This window comes from Microcebus murinus, chromosome 7 (genome assembly GCF_040939455.1).
Source record: "Microcebus murinus isolate Inina chromosome 7, M.murinus_Inina_mat1.0, whole genome shotgun sequence".
Lineage (NCBI taxonomy): Eukaryota > Metazoa > Chordata > Mammalia > Primates > Cheirogaleidae > Microcebus > Microcebus murinus.
In genome coordinates, this window is record NC_134110.1 from 21,596,571 (window position 1) to 21,614,985 (window position 18,415).

Consider the following 18,415-nt stretch of genomic DNA (forward strand, 5'->3'; position numbering starts at 1 on the left):
AACGAGGAATGGCCTGTCTCTATGGCCCCTCTTGGAGCTTAATGGCAAGCATGCTCATTATTTCATCCTATTGGTTGCAGTAGACAGCCACTGGACTGACCAAGTTTCAGGGAGTTGTAGCAGATAATACCAGCACTGGACCACCAAATATAAACTCTTAATTTTGGAGGGTGAATATTATATTTGGGACTGTGTTTTGGCGCTCCATCTTTACCCAACCATTGTGCCAAATGCTTGCAATTGTCAATAACAATCCGTTTTTCATCACAGGCAACAATAGAGTGCGGAAATGGTTCGCCTTCCTGTAGTGACAGTAAAGAGGCAAGCTTGGAGATGATTTCTCTTGTGATACTCTAACTCATGCAAACCCACCTATCCAACTCCTTTGCCTTGCCAAGTTGTTTCAAATGGTCCAATATTGTTGGAATAGTGACGTCAAACTTTGCTGCTAATTCACAGGTAGGTTGAGATGGATTCACTTCTGCTACAGCTTTCAGCTGTTCTTATCCATGTTGATATCAGGTCATTTATGTGGCTCATTTTCAAGACTAAAATGACCACAACGGAACTTCTTAAACCATGGACGTACTGCGTGTTCACTGGCCACATCCTTCCCAAACATTTCATTGATATTTCAAGCTGTCTGCACTGCATTTGTTCCACAACAGAACACATACCTAAAAATAACATGAATTTTTGACTTATCCATGCTTTCAGAAAAAATTGCTCTAAAAATGTGAAAGGTAATCACAAGCCAAAATGTGCAACTGAAAGAATGAGGATGTACCTTCACAATAAAAAGAAGTGCCAAACGGAACGTCAGAGATATCAACTGTCACTCTTAGTACTTAAGGACATGAGACATTTCATACTTAATAATTTTGGAATTACGCCACACTGAAGATCAGAAAGTGAGCGGCAAATAACGATAAAACTCTACGTTAACACAAAGACCATTTTTCCCATTTAGATGAATTGGATTGGCTCTATATAAAGTTTATGTACATAATTCATATTTACCTTAAAACATACACCTTAAAACCTTAAAACGTACACAGAATCTTTTATTATTTTCTAATATTTATTTATTCTTTGTTCTTTCTTTTCTTCTTTGGTTAGGTTTTATATCTTTGCCTCTCCCAAGCAAGGGTTAGAGGTATGCCCTTTGCCTCCACAATGCTCACCACATCCCTCAGATGTGGGTCTATCCCCGTAACCCCCGAATCCCTGACGACCACCACCACCATTTGAGCACCTTAATAATGTTGATCAGTCAGGAGCAATTTGATGGCGAACGCATGCGGAGCCCATTGTTCTGATCTTGTGTCACCTCACATTGGGTAATGGGCTTAATCTAGGATATATAAGCGGTGCTAGCTCACTGCCGTTCGTTAGAAGAATTGAGTAATATTCCATTGTGAACATATACCAAGTTTAAATAATCCACTCATGAACCGACAGGCACTTGGGCTGTCTCCACGTCCCTGCAACAGTGCATTGCACTGCCACAAACACTCGCGTGCAGATATCTTTATAATAGAATGTCTTATGTTCTTTTGGGTAGATGCCCAACAATCCTACTGCTGGGTCGAATGGTATTTCCATTTGTACCACTTTGAGGTATCTCCAAATTCCTTTCCACAAAGGCCGCGCTAATTTTCAGTCCCACCAGCAATGTAAGAGTGTTCCCGTCTCTCCACATCCTCGCCAGCATTTGTTGTTTTGGGATTTCTTGATACAGGCCAATCACCCTGTGGTTAGGTGATATCTCATGGTGTTTTTGATTTGCATGTCTCTAATGATTAGAGGCGTGGAGCATTTTTTTAAATATGTTTGCAGGCCATTATTCTGTCTTCTTTTGAAAAGTTTCTGTTCATCTCCATTGCCCATTTCTTGACGGGATTGTTTGATTTTTTTTCTTGTTAATTCTTTTGCGTTCTAGATGGATCCTAGATTTATCAGACCTTTACTGGAATTGTAGACAGCAAATATTTTCTCCCATTCTGTAGGTTGTCTATTTGCTCCAGTGATAGTTTCCTTGTCTGTGCAGCTTTCTATTTTGATCAGGTCCCATTTGTTTATTTTTGTTGCTGCGGTGATTGCTTTGGGGGTGTTCCTCGAGAATTCTTTGCCTAGGCCAATGTCTGAAAGGGTTTTCCCAACATCTTCTTCTAGGATTCTTAAGTGCCTTAGGTTTAAGTCTGTTATCCGTCTTGAGTGGATTTTTGTGAGAGGTGAGAGCTAGGGATCCTGATTCATTCCTCTGCATTTTCCCCAATGTATAATGTTTTCTGCTCTAGCAAAGATTAGGTTACCATATGCAGATGGTTTCATCTCTAGAATCTCAGTCCTATTCCGAATATCGATGCTTCTGTTCTTGTGCCAGTGCCAGGATGCTTTCAGTATTATTGCTTTATAGTACAGCTCGAAGTCAGGAATTCTGATGCCTCCCAGTTTGTTCTTTGTACTTAAGATTGCTTTGGCTATACGAGGTTTTTTCTGGTTCCATACAAAGTGAAGAATTCTTTTTCCTGGATCTGTAACTAATGATGGTGGTACTTTGATGGGGATTGCATTTATTCTGTAGATCTCTTTAGGTAATATTGACCTTTTAACAATATTGGTTCTACCGATCCATGAACAAGGTAGATTTTTCCACTTGTTTACATCTTCTACAAATTCTTTTCTTAGCGTTTCATAGTCCTCCTTGTATAAGTCTTTCATCAAACATATTCCTAGATATTTAATTTTCTTTGAGGCTATAGTAAAAGGTATTGCATTTTTGATTTGAGTTTCAACTTGACAGTTCCTGGCATATATGAATGCCTCTAATTTCTGTATATAGATTTTGTAACCTGAGACTTTACCAAATTCATTTGTCAAACCTAGGAGTCTCTTGGACGAATCCATGGGGTGTTCTGGGTATAATATCGTATCATCGGCAAAGAGCGAGAGTTTGATCTCATCTGCCCCCACTTGGATGCCCTTAATATCCCTGTCTTGCCTGATTGCTATAGCGAGGACTTCAAGCATTATGTTGAATAGAAGAGGCGATAGTGGGCATCCTTGTCTAGTTCCAGTTCGAAGTGGGAATGGTTTCATTTTTTTCCCCACTCAGAATGATATTGGCCGTGGGTTTGTCATAAACGCATTTGATAATTTTAAGGTGTGAGCCACCTACACCTATTTTGTTAAGAGTCTTTATCGTAAAGGTGTGTTGGGCTTTCTCAAATACATTTTCTGCATCTATTGAGGGAATCATACGGTCGTCGTTCTTGTTTTTATCTATGAGGTGAATTGCATTTATAGACTTACATATCTTGAACCAGCATTGCCTCCCTGGAATAAAGCCCACCTGGTCATGGTAAATTATTTTTTTGATGTGCTGGCGACTTGTGTTTGCTAAAATTTTGTTCAGGAATTTTGCATCTATATTCATGAGGGATATTGCTCTGTAATATTCTCTTTTTATTGCGTCCTCTCCTAGTTTTGGTATCAAGGAGATATAGGATTTGTAGAATGAGTTAGGAAGGATACCATCATTCCCAATGTTGTGAAATAATTTCTGTAGTATAGTTATGAGTTCACCTTCGTATGTTTGGTAAAACTCTGATGTGTAGCGATCTAGTCCGGGCCTTGTCTGTTTGGGGAGGTTACTAATTACTGCTCCAATTTGTGAGCTTGACATCGGTCTCTTCTGAAATTCTGTTACCTCCTGGGTGAACTTAGGAAAGTTGTAAGAATGCAGGAATTTGTCCATTTCCTCCTCCTCATTATGTAGTTTTGGGGCATATAAGATTTCATAGTAGTCAAACGTAATGTTTTGTATTTCTGTGGTATCTGTTGTGCCTGCTCCTTTTTCATTTCTTATTGAGTTTACCAGAGTCCCTGCTCATTGAGTTCTTGTCAATCTAGCAGGAGGGCTATCAGTTTTGTCTATCTTTTAAAAAAGCCAGCTTCTGGTTTTGTTGATCTTACGTATAATTCTCTTGTTCTCAATTTCATTTAGTTCTGCTTTGACCTTAGTTATTTCTTTTCTTCTACTAGGATTGGACTAGGTTTGCTCTTCTGTTTTCCCATTCCTCGAGCCTATTAATTTGGTTCTCAGTACATAGGCTTTTTTTTTTTTATGTGAGCATTTATTGCCATTAGTGTTCCACTCAGAGATGCTTTTGCTGTATCCCACAGGTTTTGGCAACATGTGTCTCTGTCGTCATTTTGTTTGGAGAAACTCTGATTTGCACGTGAATTTCCTCCTTGGAATAATAATTCTTCAATAACAGATTGCTTAGTTTCCAAGACTTTGTGAAGCGTCGAGTGTTTCTATAGCAATTGAACTCTAATTTTATACCACTATGGTCAGAGAAGACACATGGTATAATTTCTATTTTCTTGAATTTTTTGAGGTCTGATCTGTGGCCTCGTATGTGATCAATTTTGGAAAAGGAACTTGGGCTGCTGAAAAGAATGTAAACTCAACGTTATTTGGGTGGAATGTTCTGCAGAGATCTGTCAGAACGTTTTGTTCAAGAGCTCTGTTTAAGCCCACTGTTTCTTTGCTTATTTTCTGTTTGGAGGACCTATCCAGTTCATTCAGTGGAGCGTTGAAGTCCCCTGCTAATAGGGCAGTATTTATAAACATGCTATTTAGATCAGACAAGGCTTGTTTTGTGTAATTGGGTGCTCCTGCATTGGGTGCACAAAAATTAAGGATGGTTAAGTCTTCTTGTTGGATCTTCCCTTTCGCATTATAAAGTGGCCGTCTTTATCCTTTTTTACTCTTGCTGTTTTAAAGCTTATGTTATCCGCAAATAGTATAGCTACCCCTGCTTTCTTTTGACTTCCGTTTGCCTGGAGGATAGTTTTCCATCCCTTGACCTTCGGCCAGAAGGCATCTTTGTGGGTTAGATGTGTTTCCTGTAGACCGCAGATACTAGGCTTGTGGACTTTTATTCATTCTGGCAGTTTATGCCTCTTCGGAGGACAGTTGAAGCCATTTACTTTTATTGACAGGATTAAAATTGGAGGAAGATTTCCATTCATATTGTTGGGTGAAGTCTTGTCGCTTTGTCTTACTCCTTGAGCCATCGTGCGGTTCAAGTTCTAGCCTTTACGTCTTTGAAGATTTTACTTTGAGGAGTGTCGATTGCCCAGTTCGGGGTATGCGGCAAGTCTGAGAACCTCCTGTAGGGCTGGTCTGGTCTTTGCAAATTCCTTCAGTGATTGCTTGTCTAAGAAGGTCTGTATTTCTCCCTCATAGATGAAACTTAATTTTGCTGGATAAAGAGTTTAAGTTGGGCTTTATTCTGTTTTAGAAGATTAAGGATAGGCACCCAATCCGTCCTTGCATGTAAGGTTTCAGATGAGAAGTCTGCTGTTAGTCTGATAGGCTTTCCTTTATCAATTACTTGTTGTTTTCCTCTTGCTGCATGGAGGATTGCTTCTTTCACGTTTACTGTGGTCAGCCTAATGACCACGTGACGAGGTGATTGCCTTTTCACGTTGAGTCTCCCAGGAGTTCTGCGTGCTTCTTGTATTTGAATATCAAGATTTCTGGCCAGGCCTGGCATATTTTCCTCCAGTATTCCGTGAAATAAGGTTTCCAGCCCTAGTGAATATTCCTCTTCCCCTTCCGGAATCCTGACCAATCTGAGATGCGGCTTTTTACATAATCCCACACTTCTTGTAAGCGCTGGTCCCATCTTCTGTTTCTGTGTTCCCTTTCTCCCTCTGATTTGTACAGTGCATCGGCATAATCTTCCAGCTCTGAGAGTCTTTCCGCTGCATGATCCATCCTGTTCTTCAGGCTTTCCACTGTATTCTGGAGTTCCTTGAATGTTTCGTCCATTGCCAGGATTTCTGATTGTGTTTTCTGCATTATTTCAATTTCGTTGGAGAACTTTTAATTCATTTCCTGAATTGTTCTTGTGGTTTCTCTATGTTGGGGGGTTCTATTTTCTCTTCAATTACGTTGAGTTTTCCTACAAACTGTATTTGGAATTCTTCCTCCAACCCTTTCATCACATCATGTACGTTGGTGTCAGTTGATGGAGATCGAGTGTTTTCTTTCAGAGGTGATTTTCTCTCTGATCCTTCATGTTTCTTGTGATCTTTTGCTGGTCCTTTCTCATCTGGGTGCTTTTTAGAGGACCGGAGGTGCTGGGACTAGATTAGGAACTAAATTCTGTGATGTCAAAGGAATGATCCCTGGCAGAGCTGTGGATATGTGCTCTGGTCCTGTGTCATCTTAGAGGAGTTCGAGCCTATTCAGTTATCTCTGACCTAAGGTCTTCACTTTCTGTCTAAAGCGCTTAGTGTGTTTGGGCCCCTTGCTTAGACACAAAGGGGTTAGCTCACTCTTGTGAGAGCGAGTCTGCTATCAACCACAGAGTTGAAGTGGGAGGCACTATGCTAGGCTCTGAGTTCACTCTTTCTTGTGTTACCTGTGGTTTGCGAGAAGGAGTCAATTATCAAGGTATTCCAAGTCCTCCGTATGGCGCTCTAAGCTTCCTAATAGGATGTACAGGTATCCCAGTCTTTAGGAGATGTCCTGCCACTCCCAAGGGTTCCTAGAGTCCTGTTCGCACTTTAGGAGGGCTGAGAGGAGCATCAGGTATCAGTGAGCCTAAGAGAGATACTTCAGAGGTTGCTGGATGTGTATCTACGGGGGAGCTGTTGATATGTCATTCAGAGATCTTTCGTCACACTTTTGCAGGAGCATCTGCTGGGGGGAGTCAATTGCTGCAAATGCTAAAGAAGATGGTCAAGATTTTCCTTCCTGAACCACAGGCCTGTACGTTGGCAGCAGTCTTGGTGCCAAAGGTAAGCCCTTGTGTTTCAAACTCATCAGATGTTCAAAAGGAGCCAGCTGTATGTAGACATGACTCTGCCCTCTTTTTCTTAATTCCAATCACCCACATATTCAAGCTAGTCATACAGGGAAAGTGACTTTTCTCCTTTCTCCTGACCTTGAAGGGCTGAGTCTGATTTGGTGGGCTGGCAGGGGAGGCAATGGATGAGGCAATGCCGCAAGTCCCGGACTGGGAAACATCTTTTCTCTTTTTCCCCACTCCCCCAAGGGCAGAGTCTGCCCTGTCATAGGGGAAGATAACCCACCGGCCTGAGGAAAAGGCAAAGGCACTTCTTAGAGCTACCTGACCAAGACGTGAATACTCTCATTCCCCTACCTCTCCAAGGACGGGGATTATCAAGTTGGCATGTGGCCTAAATCTCTGGGAAGATGGAGAAGCCCTGCCCGAGACCACTGAGGGTCCCAGACCAGAAACAGACCTGCCACGCCACTCAGCCCCTGCCTTGGTGACGTCAGTCCCTTCTGCACAAAACCCCACACCGCCAAGGGTCTTCTTCAGCCCCGGCAGATCTTAGCCCAGACAGCAGATTCCCACTCCCTCCACAATTCCCGGGAATGGGGCTTCCCCTTTGGCTGGAGGCACCAGCTATCAGGCCACAGTGAAGAGGTAAAGATGGGTCTCAGCTTGATGGGCTGTCCTGATAAGCTGCTAGAACGGCCTTTCAGTTGCCAGCAAGGAGGTGAAATGAAGCGGAGGTGACAGTCTTGTGACACCTGTTTTGGGTGGAACAGTCTCTTTCTCCCCTCACACCGGGGGTGGAGTCAGACCCTTCAGAGCTAAGAATTTGGGACCAAGGCACAGGATGATATGGGTGGGAATGTCTGCCCATGTCACATCTGGAAAGCAGCTTCCTCCACAACTCTGCCTTGCGAAGACGGGTTCTGCTGTCTATGCACAGAGCATCGGCAGCTGTGTGCTGTGGGGAAACAACCAAGTGCAATCTGGCAACATAGCCGCTAAAACCACCACTCTCGCCTTTCCTCCCCTTGAAACTCAGAGTCCAATGCAAGCTGCAGGAATGGGAAGGCCTGGGGTGGGGTAGGAGGAACAGACAGGTTTCTCTCCTTATTTCCCACTTCCAGAAGCCAGACCCATTCACCAGTCTGGAGTGTGGAGGAGGTCTGAGAGTGCTTCCAGAGCAACCCTGCATAGCATCGCTTAGCTACAGAGTGGCGGTGGCCCACTCTCCCAGCACCAGCGTGGAAGGTGCCTGCAGGGCCAAAACCTGGCTGGGTTTGGTGGGCTGTCTCCAAACCGCCACTGAGCCCACTACTTCGCCAACTAACAGAGGCGCAATGGTTTAGGTGCAGAGATCTGCACTCTCTAGCTAACCTTCACCAGCGAAAACCTCATCAATATCCAAGGGCAGAGCCTCCTTTAGGACAAACATCGCCCCCCCCCTCGTCCCAGACCTGGTCCTGGAGCATTCTGAGGTGAGATGGCAGACTCCATATTTGATCCTCAGGTATAGGGAATCCTCCACGGGGTTTGGACCCTCCAGTACCTGAAATTGAATTGGTAGAGCACTCAGGAGAGTTCCAAGTGTTCCCTGCTCCAATCTCCACTCCACACAGCTCGTCAGGATACACCTTCCCACCAACTTCAGGCACTTCCCTGCCTGTGTGGCTGTGGAGTTTGGTGAGGGGGCAGCATCTCCCTGGACAAGGCAGAACCAATGCCTCAGCTAGCTGGCCAGCCAGCCAATCCCCACAGTGGACGTGCTCCCTCGCTAATGTAGATTTCCGACTCCCCGGGTTTGCAGAAGATTATCCGATGCACCTCTTTCTTCACCGCCAATATTTTTCCCGTTTCCCGGTGATTCCCTGCAGACTTGCGAAGCTGACCCTGTGGAAGGGCAGTTCACTCCCGTGTGGTTGTCTGCTTTCTTCACTTCCCACTCTAAGAGCAGAGGGCCAGGAGGTCACCCCTTCCCCACCATTTTTCCCAGTCTGTCTATTTCTTAGTTTCAATCACTGGCTGTTAATATTTCTTACTGTTGCCAATGATAGTGGATTGAACCAAAGTAAGAAGATGTTGAAAAGTCAGCCAAATCAGAAAAATAACACAAGCATTCTTTCACTGGGAGACTTTACACAGCTTCTGAGGAGAAATGTATTTTGTGCAACAATAATGAAGACTGAATAAGAAAATACTCAGATATCTTGGTGCATTTGTATGCTAATGAAGGCAAGGATTCTTGAAGCACAATTGGCTATCATGGATGTGGACTATATAGAAATAAGATTACTCCCAGCCAGATAAAAACGAATCATGTGAGGTAATGATCCTATGAGTCTAATATGAACTTATATATTTGCTTTGGATAGGGACTATAAACCAATCGGATGGGAAAAAAATTTCACTTTGTATGTTTATGTCAGATACATCCTGACGTACTTTCATAGTCTTTTAAAGGATACAATCCAAGTTCACAGTTAACTCCTGATTTTTGTTTCCATCACACTGAGTAATATATCATCATTGACAACTGTACCACTGCAGTATCACTTCAAGTATTGCTCCAGACAGAACGGTCCTGGGAAGATTGTGGAGTTGCCATTATAGCCAGCTTCACTAGGGTCAAGTCAAATGACCACCTGTGCTGTGTCTGCTATAGGCTGAATGCAGGTGATAAAGTCTTAGGTGCAGTAGTGTGGTTTGAGGAAGTGGACTTGTCTGGATCAAGGATAAGCACAAGTACCAGAGGATGTTGAGGTGCAGCTGAGTGGCCATCTATTCCATCAGAAGAAGACAAATTTAAGAAGACCATTTGGGAACTGGTCCAAAGTATGTCTTCCTCAATGATATCACAATGCCACTATCATGCACCTTCCGTTTTCAGACCACAGAGTACATTCATAAAATCTTTTTGGTTGAATACAAATTTAGAGTTCTGCATTGAAGAAGTAACTGCTGTGCCACTTACTTGGATAGCTTGCTAGAGAGGAAATTGCAGGGTAAGGAATTCAGGGAGGAAACAAGAGAATAAATGAAATGACAAAGGTGACAAATGATCAACTGTGACGTTTATCACGGGGACTACGATGCTGGCATGTCTGAATGATACATACTTATAAAGAAAGCAATGTTGCACTTTACTTCTAATTAATTTGGCGCGTTGATGACCTCATTTATAATTTATCTGATGCCTTGTTACAGGTTCAAAATGAGAACAAGGTGTTGTACTTCAGGGAAGAGAGGTGAGCAACCACTTTGGTACTTTTCAAATTCTTTTGTGAATCTGTGGCTGGTGAAGTCAGAATGTCAAGGTCTACGTGTTCATTACTTCAGTGGCTTAAAGAGACTATTTTTTACAGGAGATATATTTCCCCATGGACGTTTTGACCCTGTTCAAGCAATCTTCTTTCTTGTTTCTTCCCTTTGTTTAAATCTCTGTTTGAAGTAACCCACGTAATTTTGTGAGTCGCGTACCTATTTCTCCTTTCGCCATTTTCTATTAAGAGAAGATAATCTTGTCGTAAAATTTAAGTGTCCTAAATATTGATTTTTTTATCTTTTTCTGGCACATTCAGAACATAGATGTTTGGATTCATATTTGTATTGTAATCATATCATATATTACTTCACTACATCACTTATTCCTTAAAGTTTCAGTTGATTTAAAAGTTCATTTAAATTATTCCAGCAGATTTTTATCTAATTTTATTAGAACAATCCAGGGTCATTTTCTTGATGCTATCTGTGTATATGAGACTTCCATCATGCAGATACGAAACCAAACATCTACGGTACATTTACTTGTCTTCCTTGGTAATGCATTAGATTAGCCTGCACACAATAAGCCTGGCTGTGGAAAATACTTAATTTGTTGGAAGGGTTATTGTCTGGATCGATGATGAGCAAAATTATCTGAGGACGGTGAACGACACATTGCAGATGTCAATCTGAGTTCCAGACGAGTGGCCCTCTAGTAAGACAAGTGAGACTCTCCGTGCCTGGCTTATTTGGTAGCTTCTCAGTGACAGCATAATACCACTGGGAGCATGTGTGTTTTTTCTCTTTGTTCGTGACATATTTCCTTGACATGAGGAAATTTAAAAGATTGCATTAGGAAAGGCCAAGCAACTGTCATGTGTACTGAAAATCTCATCGGTGTGTTAACACCAATACTGAGGGAACACTATGCCTGTATTAAATAATGACAATAGAACCTGTCATTAAAACAGAAACTCTAGCACTTTGTTATTTTTACTGTTCAGTGTTTTCTAAGATTTTGTCTGTTTTTCTTTTCTTTTCTTCTTCTTCTTCTTTTTTTCCTGTCATGTTTTGGCGAGTTAGAAAGGCTGGAATGGGGTCCTCCTCTTTGGAGAATGGGGTGAGTAGCTAAACTAGTAACTCTTGAAGTTCATTTTGTTACGTGCTCTTTGCCAGGTCCTTAAGTCTCCGAGTTCATATTTTCAGGGGTTTATTTGATAATATTTTCATGATATGTCTTTTTCTCATTGAGACCCAAATTACCTACCTCCAAATTACCTACACGATTGAATCTTATCATATCTATTTTTTCTTTTAACTCTTTTCTGCTTTTATGGAAAAAAGTCGAGTTTAAGAGAATTTTTGGCAATCGGTCTTGGCTCAAAAAGTTATTATAGTGAAAGCAAATCATGATAAAATATTATCAGATTTTCTTCAGCTGCTTTATTTGTGGGGTTTAGAATTGAGACTCATGGTTCATAAGGTCTTCGTGGTCATACAGTGGTATAGTTCTGCTTCTAATTTAATAGTTGAGCCTTGACTTGTGTAAGTTTTCTTCTCATTTGTGCTACATGGGAAATCGTATATGAAATTCTGTTTTAAAATGTAGTAGCAATCTTTTTAAATTTTGTTTCATGTAGTTATTTTCTTGCATGATTTTTTTTTATTTATTAAAGATATTATGGGGGTACAAACATTTTGGTCACATGTAATGCGTTTGCCTCTCCCAAGCCAAGGCTACAAGTGTACCCCTCCCCCATGCAGTGTGTTCTGCTTCCATTAGTTGTGGGTTTACCCCTTAATGTCCCCGATCATCACCCAATGAGTATTACTACCAGGTGGACCTCTTAGCGTTGGTCAGTTACTAGTAATTTGATGGTGAGTATAGGTGTTGCCTGTTTTTCCATCCTTGTGATACTTCACTTCCAGGGATGGGCTCAATCTCTATCCTGGATAATATAAAAGGTGCGAATTCACCATTGTTTTGTAGTTGAGCAGTATTACATGGTATACATATGCCACATTTAATAATCCACACATGTGTTGATGGGCACTTGGGTTGTTTCCACATCTCTCTGCATGATGGTTTTGAAAGCACGTAAAATATGTGAGATAGAATCTAGCTGTTTCTGGATAGTTTCTTGAATTGTTGCTGGTATGGTTTTGGGTAATTTCTTGAATGCATGTAACATTTCCATATTGGTCTGTGTGTGGTTACTTGCTATATGGGGATCATGCAAATTAATTGAGTGATACAATTTTAGTCTGTGTACTTTTCTATGTGTATATTACACTTCAATAGAAAGTTTAATATGTCCCATTGAACTAGTCCAAATATTAGTTACTATACTTCTTAAGAATATTGCCAAGTAGGTTGTGTATTACTTGGTGTTTAACAATCGATGCCCTCATAATACGTCAAGTGTATTCTCTCCTTAATGCAGACATTTTAGCATATCATATCATGGAGAAGTTACCGATATATTTTTGAACACATTTACATATTTTTATTCATATGCTTAAATTCTTCACTTTTTTTTCTGTTATGAAAACAAGCTAAACAACTCCATGCCTTAAATGTTTCATACTTGTCCCCACGTGGTCATGTAGTCTGGCACTGGATTAATTCTTTATACTTTTTGGCAAGATCACTGAAAGTGACATATCTCTTCTTTTGCAGAGAGGGAATTAATGCCGTGCTGCCCTAATGCCTTCCCGTTCCATGTGCTATATAACGGAACATAAAAGCAAATATAGTCATTAACATTTATTGCGATTATTTTCACACCACACACAAAGATGTTGCTCATAGATCTTAAGAGAATAGAGGCCCACAAGCATTGCACAGTAGAAAAATTTGAGGTAACATCGATGAAGTTAGATGGGGTATAAAGCCAAAATTCAGAACAATGGACTGCTTGCTTAAGGATTTCCTTGGAGGTTACATAGCATACAACTAGTAAATCCAAATATATTTTACCTTTTGAGACCCTGACACACTAAAACCAGAATGTGTTTTAGCTCTTAATACTGATTTCTGAATTTTCTCTTCTTTTGCTTAATATACAGAAAACTTCCAGGCTTAAGTTGGTACCAAGTGTTATCAGTTCTTTGTAGAGAAGTGGAACACATTAGAAGAGTAGAAAATTACTTAAGACAGAGGTATATTTGACATTTCTTCTCTGCTTTCTACAAGTGATGTATTTAATCATTTACCCTATTACAGAAATTAAATTTTCCATGCTAACCCAAGGATCCATCAATTCATCTGTCTTTACATCTATGATCTATCTATCATACCAGGCTCATTTTTCATGAGGAGATAGTGGTTTGACATATGACATTGTGATAGTTTTATATATTTGCAATCTCCTGAGGTTTTATAGGTCTTAAGGTCTCCATGTCTAAAACTGTATATGTACCGATGCCCTCAGTGGATGTGAAGGATACCACATTTTCTTTAGCCATTTATTGTTTTCAGAATAATGGTGTTAACTTCTTTGCCATGGCAAGATATCATATATTTATAATCATTATATATTAGTCGTTATGCACTCATGCTTCTGTTTCTGTAGAAATCATTTCTAGAATGGCTAATGCTGGCAACTTAGGTCCATGAATTTTTCTTTAATGAGGCGTAGTCAAATCAACACCCAAATCTTCAGGTTACCATCATTTCACTACTGTATTAGAACGATGGGGTAAAGATACTTACGCCTCCTAGATATGTAAATAGAAAGAGCACTAAAATAATGATATTTGGGATTTTTTTAACTTTCAATGTTTTTATTAATGATTTTAAATTGGCAAAATGAGAAATTTGTAAAAATCCAGTAGGTAAAAATGAGTTGTCACTATGTCTTCACTATCATCAGATTTTGAATCAAAAGTGTAATGTTTTATATCTAAAACAAGAAGCAGTCCCATTAATCTAAGTATGCACCTAAACTGTAGACAGAGTTTTCTCCTTTAACACTAGCTTGTTTATGCCAGCAGCGAAGAAGCCTGGAGAGCGAGTGGTGATTAAATTGCAAAAGCAGTCTTCCACAGCTTGTTGGGAAATCAATACTTTTCCTTGCAAGAAGTGTTCCAACGCCAGGAAGAAGTGGTAGTCAGTTGTTGCAAGGTCTGGTGAATACGGTGGATGACAGAGAGTTTCCAAGTCCAGCTGCTATAGTTTGAACAGTACTGTTTGTGCAACATGTGGTCGAGGGTTGTCTTGTGCAACTAGTGCAACCTCTGTAGAAGCCAATATGGAGATACCGCAAAGCGATACAGGTAGATCTACCATTCAATGCAGCAATCCCATCCCCAAGCATCCTCCCAAAAGAACAAAAGACACTCCATAAAAAAGACATCTGCACTCGAACGTCCGTAGCAGCCCAACTCACAGCTGCAAAGACGAGGGCACAACGCAAGTGCCCATCAACACACGAGTGGATTAACAAAACGTGGCACATGTACACGATGGAGTACTATTCAACCATAAGAAATAATGGCGATGTAGCACCTCCTGTGTTCTCCTAGATAGAGCTGGAACCCATCCTACTCAGTGAAGTATCCCAAGAATGGAAAAATAAGCACCACATATACTCTCCAGAAAACTGGCACTAACTGATCAACACCTAAGTGGACATATAGGAATAATATTTATCGGGCATCGGGCAGGTGCGAAAGGGGAGGAGGAAATGTTTATATACATACGTAATGAGTGTGATGCACACCATCTGGGGGATGGTCACGCTTGGAGCTCTCACACCGGGGGGCGGGGGGAATGGGATGAAAGGCAACACACATAACCTAAACATTTGTACCCCCGTAATATCCTCAAATAATAAAAAACGAGGAATGGCCTGTCTCTATGGCCCCTCTTGGAGCTTAATGGCAAGCATGCTCATTATTTCATCCTATTGGTTGCAGTAGACAGCCACTGGACTGACCAAGTTTCAGGGAGTTGTAGCAGATAATACCAGCACTGGACCACCAAATATAAACTCTTAATTTTGGAGGGTGAATATTATATTTGGGACTGTGTTTTGGCGCTCCATCTTTACCCAACCATTGTGCCAAATGCTTGCAATTGTCAATAACAATCCGTTTTTCATCACAGGCAACAATAGAGTGCGGAAATGGTTCTCCTTCCTGTAGTGACAGTAAAGAGGCAAGCTTGGAGATGATTTCTCTTGTGATACTCTAACTCATGCAAACCCACCTATCCAACTCCTTTGCCTTGCCAAGTTGTTTCAAATGGTCCAATATTGTTGGAATAGTGACGTCAAACTTTGCTGCTAATTCACAGGTAGGTTGAGATGGATTCACTTCTGCTACAGCTTTCAGCTGTTCTTATCCATGTTGATATCAGGTCATTTATGTGGCTCATTTTCAAGACTAAAATGACCACAACGGAACTTCTTAAACCATGGACGTACTGCGTGTTCACTGGCCACATCCTTCCCAAACATTTCATTGATATTTCAAGCTGTCTGCACTGCATTTGTTCCACAACAGAACACATACCTAAAAATAACATGAATTTTTGACTTATCCATGCTTTCAGAAAAAATTGCTCTAAAAATGTGAAAGGTAATCACAAGCCAAAATGTGCAACTGAAAGAATGAGGATGTACCTTCACAATAAAAAGAAGTGCCAAACGGAACGTCAGAGATATCAACTGTCACTCTTAGTACTTAAGGACATGAGACATTTCATACTTAATAATTTTGGAATTACGCCACACTGAAGATCAGAAAGTGAGCGGCAAATAACGATAAAACTCTACGTTAACACAAAGACCATTTTTCCCATTTAGATGAATTGGATTGGCTCTATATAAAGTTTATGTACATAATTCATATTTACCTTAAAACATACACCTTAAAACCTTAAAACGTACACAGAATCTTTTATTATTTTCTAATATTTATTTATTCTTTGTTCTTTCTTTTCTTCTTTGGTTAGGTTTTATATCTTTGCCTCTCCCAAGCAAGGGTTAGAGGTATGCCCTTTGCCTCCACAATGCTCACCACATCCCTCAGATGTGGGTCTATCCCCGTAACCCCCGAATCCCTGACGACCACCACCACCATTTGAGCACCTTAATAATGTTGATCAGTCAGGAGCAATTTGATGGCGAACGCATGCGGAGCCCATTGTTCTGATCTTGTGTCACCTCACATTGGGTAATGGGCTTAATCTAGGATATATAAGCGGTGCTAGCTCACTGCCGTTCGTTAGAAGAATTGAGTAATATTCCATTGTGAACATATACCAAGTTTAAATAATCCACTCATGAACCGACAGGCACTTGGGCTGTCTCCACGTCCCTGCAACAGTGCATTGCACTGCCACAAACACTCGCGTGCAGATATCTTTATAATAGAATGTCTTATGTTCTTTTGGGTAGATGCCCAACAATCCTACTGCTGGGTCGAATGGTATTTCCATTTGTACCACTTTGAGGTATCTCCAAATTCCTTTCCACAAAGGCCGCGCTAATTTTCAGTCCCACCAGCAATGTAAGAGTGTTCCCGTCTCTCCACATCCTCGCCAGCATTTGTTGTTTTGGGATTTCTTGATACAGGCCAATCACCCTGTGGTTAGGTGATATCTCATGGTGTTTTTGATTTGCATGTCTCTAATGATTAGAGGCGTGGAGCATTTTTTTAAATATGTTTGCAGGCCATTATTCTGTCTTCTTTTGAAAAGTTTCTGTTCATCTCCATTGCCCATTTCTTGACGGGATTGTTTGATTTTTTTTCTTGTTAATTCTTTTGCGTTCTAGATGGATCCTAGATTTATCAGACCTTTACTGGAATTGTAGACAGCAAATATTTTCTCCCATTCTGTAGGTTGTCTATTTGCTCCAGTGATAGTTTCCTTGTCTGTGCAGCTTTCTATTTTGATCAGGTCCCATTTGTTTATTTTTGTTGCTGCGGTGATTGCTTTGGGGGTGTTCCTCGAGAATTCTTTGCCTAGGCCAATGTCTGAAAGGGTTTTCCCAACATCTTCTTCTAGGATTCTTAAGTGCCTTAGGTTTAAGTCTGTTATCCGTCTTGAGTGGATTTTTGTGAGAGGTGAGAGCTAGGGATCCTGATTCATTCCTCTGCATTTTCCCCAATGTATAATGTTTTCTGCTCTAGCAAAGATTAGGTTACCATATGCAGATGGTTTCATCTCTAGAATCTCAGTCCTATTCCGAATATCGATGCTTCTGTTCTTGTGCCAGTGCCAGGATGCTTTCAGTATTATTGCTTTATAGTACAGCTCGAAGTCAGGAATTCTGATGCCTCCCAGTTTGTTCTTTGTACTTAAGATTGCTTTGGCTATACGAGGTTTTTTCTGGTTCCATACAAAGTGAAGAATTCTTTTTCCTGGATCTGTAACTAATGATGGTGGTACTTTGATGGGGATTGCATTTATTCTGTAGATCTCTTTAGGTAATATTGACCTTTTAACAATATTGGTTCTACCAATCCATGAACAAGGTAGATTTTTCCACTTGTTTACATCTTCTACAAATTCTTTTCTTAGCGTTTCATAGTCCTCCTTGTATAAGTCTTTCATCAAACATATTCCTAGATATTTAATTTTCTTTGAGGCTATAGTAAAAGGTATTGCATTTTTGATTTGAGTTTCAACTTGACAGTTCCTGGCATATATGAATGCCTCTAATTTCTGTATATAGATTTTGTAACCTGAGACTTTACCAAATTCATTTGTCAAACCTAGGAGTCTCTTGGACGAATCCATGGGGTGTTCTGGGTATAATATCGTATCATCGGCAAAGAGCGAGAGTTTGATCTCATCTGCCCCCACTTGGATGCCCTTAATATCCCTGTCTTGCCTGATTGCTATAGCGAGGACTTCAAGCATTATGTTGAATAGAAGAGGCGATAGTGGGCATCCTTGTCTAGTTCCAGTTCGAAGTGGGAATGGTTTCATTTTTTCCCCACTCAGAATGATATTGGCCGTGGGTTTGTCATAAACGCATTTGATAATTTTAAGGTGTGAGCCACCTACACCTATTTTGTTAAGAGTCTTTATCGTAAAGGTGTGTTGGGCTTTCTCAAATACATTTTCTGCATCTATTGAGGGAATCATACGGTCGTCGTTCTTGTTTTTATCTATGAGGTGAATTGCATTTATAGACTTACATATCTTGAACCAGCATTGCCTCCCTGGAATAAAGCCCACCTGGTCATGGTAAATTATTTTTTTGATGTGCTGGCGACTTGTGTTTGCTAAAATTTTGTTCAGGAATTTTGCATCTATATTCATGAGGGATATTGCTCTGTAATATTCTCTTTTTATTGCGTCCTCTCCTAGT

At 40.7% G+C, this 18,415-nt stretch overlaps 1 protein-coding gene and 1 non-coding gene across 51 annotated transcripts in view; both read left to right on the forward strand.

Moving 5' to 3' along the window:
• LOC105868796 (uncharacterized) overlaps positions 1 to 18,415 on the forward strand; it is a 253,234-nt gene that overhangs the window by 106,083 nt on the left and 128,736 nt on the right. For 39 of the 50 annotated variants that reach the window (XM_076004850.1, XM_076004848.1, XM_076004872.1 and 36 more), the window contains one exon: positions 1 to 11,208. This exon is cut by the window's left edge. In XM_076004850.1, the coding sequence (XP_075860965.1) occupies positions 11,032 to 11,208 (177 nt within the window). In that variant the 5' untranslated portion in view covers positions 1 to 11,031. Of the gene's footprint in view, positions 15,388 to 18,415 lie in introns of all 50 variants that reach the window. The other 11 variants (XM_076004881.1, XM_076004880.1, XM_076004882.1 and 8 more) reach the window with 11 other exon arrangements.
• LOC142872268 (small nucleolar RNA SNORD109A) lies at positions 10,720 to 10,786 on the forward strand. Its single transcript, XR_012920477.1, has one exon. It is a non-coding gene; the product is annotated as a small nucleolar RNA SNORD109A (small nucleolar RNA).